At 60.2% G+C, this 3,376-nt stretch overlaps 1 protein-coding gene across 1 annotated transcript; it reads left to right on the plus strand.

The window, feature by feature from the left end:
• Positions 1-1,044: 1,044 nt before the first annotated feature.
• NKX2-4 (NK2 homeobox 4) lies at positions 1,045-2,523 on the plus strand. Its single transcript, XM_060646520.2, has 2 exons — positions 1,045-1,513; positions 1,907-2,523. The coding sequence occupies exons 1-2, from the start codon at positions 1,057-1,059 to the stop codon at positions 2,521-2,523; spliced, it is 1,074 nt and encodes a 357-aa protein (XP_060502503.1). The 5' UTR covers positions 1,045-1,056.
• The last annotated feature ends 853 nt before the right edge of the window (positions 2,524-3,376 follow it).

The raw sequence follows: 3,376 nt of genomic DNA on the forward strand, positions 1-3,376 counted from the left end.
CTTTGATCATGGTAGTGATAGGAGAATAAACCCTAAGTTGGATATTTACTTGACAGCCAGAGAGGGAAGGCGGGAGGGAGGGGAGAAGGAAGAAAGCAGCAGCAACAGCAAAGGGAAAGAAAACTGTGATGAACTTTACATGTGCAAATTGAAGACGAAACAGCCCAAGAAATAAAAATGTACTCTTTTTCTTATCCAACCTCCATCCCCACAGATAAAAACAGAATACTTACAAGTTAGCATCTGTGTATTTGTGGGTGTCTCTGTGTGCATGTTTTCTCTCTTCTTTGGATTTGGCTACTTGGAGCTAATTTAGAAGTGCCTGTTTGGTTACCCGCAAAATGACGCTTAAGGGTCTAAAGATGCATAAATTAGAAGCCTTACAAAGGCAGAGGGTGGTCATTGTACCTCATCTCTTTATGCGCTCTTATGGTGGGACCCAAGAGCCTTTTTTTTTTTTTTTTTTTTTTAACACTTTAGATGATGGCGCGAATGAGAGGCTGGTCACCGGGGAGGACCAGGAGAGCCCTGCACACCCCCCTCCAACTCAGCACCACATCGCCGCTGTCCCAATATACCGGACTTTGCTACAAAGTCCCTTTTGGAAAACTGCGGTCTGGATGGAAAGAAGCGCCGAGTCCTCGACGTCAAGCCTGGACGCCGACCTCAGAGTTTTCTATTTCTGGTGCTCGAGGGCTGGGGTAACTGCCGGGGATCCAGGCGGGAAGGATGGAGAAAGCAAAGGGGGGTGATGTTCTCAAGAAACACCCAACTGCCCCCTTTACCTTTTTTGCCTCCATTACAGGGGGTGGAGGGTAGAGAAAAAGATGTCAATGACCATTGTTTGCTCGTTTGGGATGTTGCTCCGCCCCCCGAGTCTGTCGTAAACCTGGCGGCGGACTAAAATAAACCCCAGATCCCGCGGCTCGGGGGTTAGCCGCGCCGCCGACTCCTCGTCACAGGCGCTACCGCCGCAGCCGGGGTGGCGGCGACGAGCGGCCGCCGCGTCCCGCCCGCGCCCGCCCCGGGCACCCCTACCTGGCCGTCCGCCGAGCCATGTCGTTGAGCCCCAAGCACACGACGCCCTTCTCCGTGTCCGACATCCTGAGCCCCATCGAGGAAACCTACAAGAAGTTCGGCGGCGCCATGGACGGCGCGCCGCCCGGCCTGGGGGCGCCCCTGGGGGCCGCGGCCGCCGCCGCCTACCGCGCGCCGCCGCTCGGCCCCTCCTCGCAGGCGGCGGCGGTGGCGGGCATGCAGCCGCCGCACGCCATGGCGGGCCACAACGCGGCGGCGGCGGCGGCCGCGGCGGCCGCGGCGGCGGCGGCGGCCGCCACCTACCACATGCCGCCGGGCGTCTCGCAGTTCCCGCACGGCGCCATGGGCGGCTACTGTAACGGCGGCCTGGGCAACGTGGGCGAGCTGCCCGCCTACACCGACGGCATGCGGGGCGGCGCGGCAGCCGCGGCCACCGGCTGGTACGGCGCCAACCCGGACCCGCGCTACTCGTCAAGTGAGCGGGGCGGGCAGCGCGGGGACTGAGGGCAGGCGGACGGCGCGGGCTTTGCCTGTCACCGCCCAGGTCGCGCGCGCGTGGCTGGGGGTGCTGGGCTCCCGGCCGGGGGCGCGCGGGGCGGGGGGTCCGGGGACCCAGCGCGGGGCCCTGGGCCGCCGGGCGCGCGGAGGGTGCTGGGACCCAGCCGGGGGCGCGCGGAGGGGGGGGGTGTCGTGGGACCTGGCGGGGGGCGGGGGGCACTAGGCCCCTGGGCGCGCGGAGGGTGCCGGGACCCACCCGGGGTCCCGCGGACGTCGCGGCCGGCGGGGTGTGAAGAGCGCGGGGCGGCGGCGGGAGCGGGCTTCCGGCGGGCCTGGCGCTCACAGGGCTTCCCCTCGGGCCCCTCCCCAGTCTCCAGGTTCATGGGACCATCCGCGGGCGTGAATGTGGCCGGCATGGGGTCGCTGACGGGCATCGCGGACGCAGCCAAGTCCTTGGCGCCGTTGCACGCGGCGGCGGCGGCGCCGCGAAGGAAGCGCCGCGTGCTCTTCTCGCAAGCGCAGGTCTACGAGCTGGAGCGGCGCTTCAAGCAGCAGAAGTACCTGTCGGCGCCCGAGCGCGAGCACCTGGCCAGCATGATCCACCTGACGCCCACGCAGGTCAAGATCTGGTTCCAGAACCACCGCTACAAGATGAAGCGGCAGGCCAAGGACAAGGCGGCGCAGCAGCTGCAGCAGGAGGGCGGCCTGGGGCCGCCACCGCCGCCGCCACCGTCCCCGCGCCGCGTGGCGGTGCCCGTGCTGGTCAAGGACGGCAAGCCGTGCCAGAACGGTGCCGGCACTCCGACACCCGGCCAGGCCGGACCGCAGCCGCCGGCCCCGACGCCGGCGCCCGAGCTCGAAGAGCTGTCGCCCAGCCCGCCAGCGCTGCACGGCCCGGGAGGCGGTCTGGCGGCCCTGGACGCGGCGGCAGGGGACTACGGCGGCGGCGTGCTCGGCGCCAACCTGCTCTATGGCAGGACGTGGTGACCGCGCGGGCGCCCCGGGTTGGGGTCCTGCCTGCGGCGCGGAGGGTGTGCAAGGAACTTCGAGAACGGATGGGGAAAACACACCGAAGCGGACCCTTGTGTACGCGACTATCAAAAACTAACGAATAGGTCAAGGAGAGGGGCACGCTCTGGACCTCTCCGCTGGGGGTTGGGGGACCGCGACGGCCCTGGAATTGAATAATACCACGCCAGGAGACTGAAGTGGTGATTTCTTCTTTCCAGAAGTTCCTAAATTATTCGAAAGCTGGCTGTGTCTACATCCACCACGTTCCTAACCAAAGCTCTCAGAGTTTTAAAAGTAGGAAACGTTGTTGGTGTTTGTAGCTCTAAAAACCAACCCAGCTTTAACAATGAATGCTTTTTTGGAGTGGAACTTGAGAGATTAATTTTCAAAGGCCTCCCCCTTAAGTGCAATTTCATTAATGTTTGATTGAAAGTAAATTGTAGCTCAAGGTGGATCATGCACATAGCAACATTATTGCAGGGGAATCATTGCCATTTAGGTAATAGAGAAATGAAATAAAAATCAAAACATTGCTTATATGCATTGATAACAGCTTTTTAAATTTAATGCTGATTTTAGAATGTTTTAATCGTTATTTGGCGAATTAGTGTTCCTATATTACCCTGAAAGAGGATATTTCCTTCCGTAAGATTGCAGCTCATTATAAGAAAGAAGGGTTGCAAACTACTTTTTATGTGAAATCTGGTCTCACAGATCAACTGATAAAATAAATGCACGCTATCCTTTCATAGACAAATTATTTTCTTTAAATTATTTGCTTGTCTGAATTTGAATACCTTACCAGAATACTAGAACAAGCAAGCAAATT

This window comes from Panthera onca, chromosome A3, assembly GCF_046562875.1.
Source record: "Panthera onca isolate mPanOnc1 chromosome A3, mPanOnc1 haplotype 2, whole genome shotgun sequence".
NCBI lineage: Eukaryota > Metazoa > Chordata > Mammalia > Carnivora > Felidae > Panthera > Panthera onca.

What these genes read in the sequence shown, in the direction of transcription:
- NKX2-4 (XM_060646520.2), top strand. Translation starts at nt 1,057, where the DNA reads ATGTCGTTGAGCCCCAAGCACACGACGCCCTTCTCCGTGTCCGACATC. An exon ending in GGACCCGCGCTACTCGTCAA is followed by an intron (nt 1,514 to 1,906) that starts GTGAGCGGGGCG and finishes GCCCCTCCCCAG; the next exon opens with TCTCCAGGTTCATGGGACCA.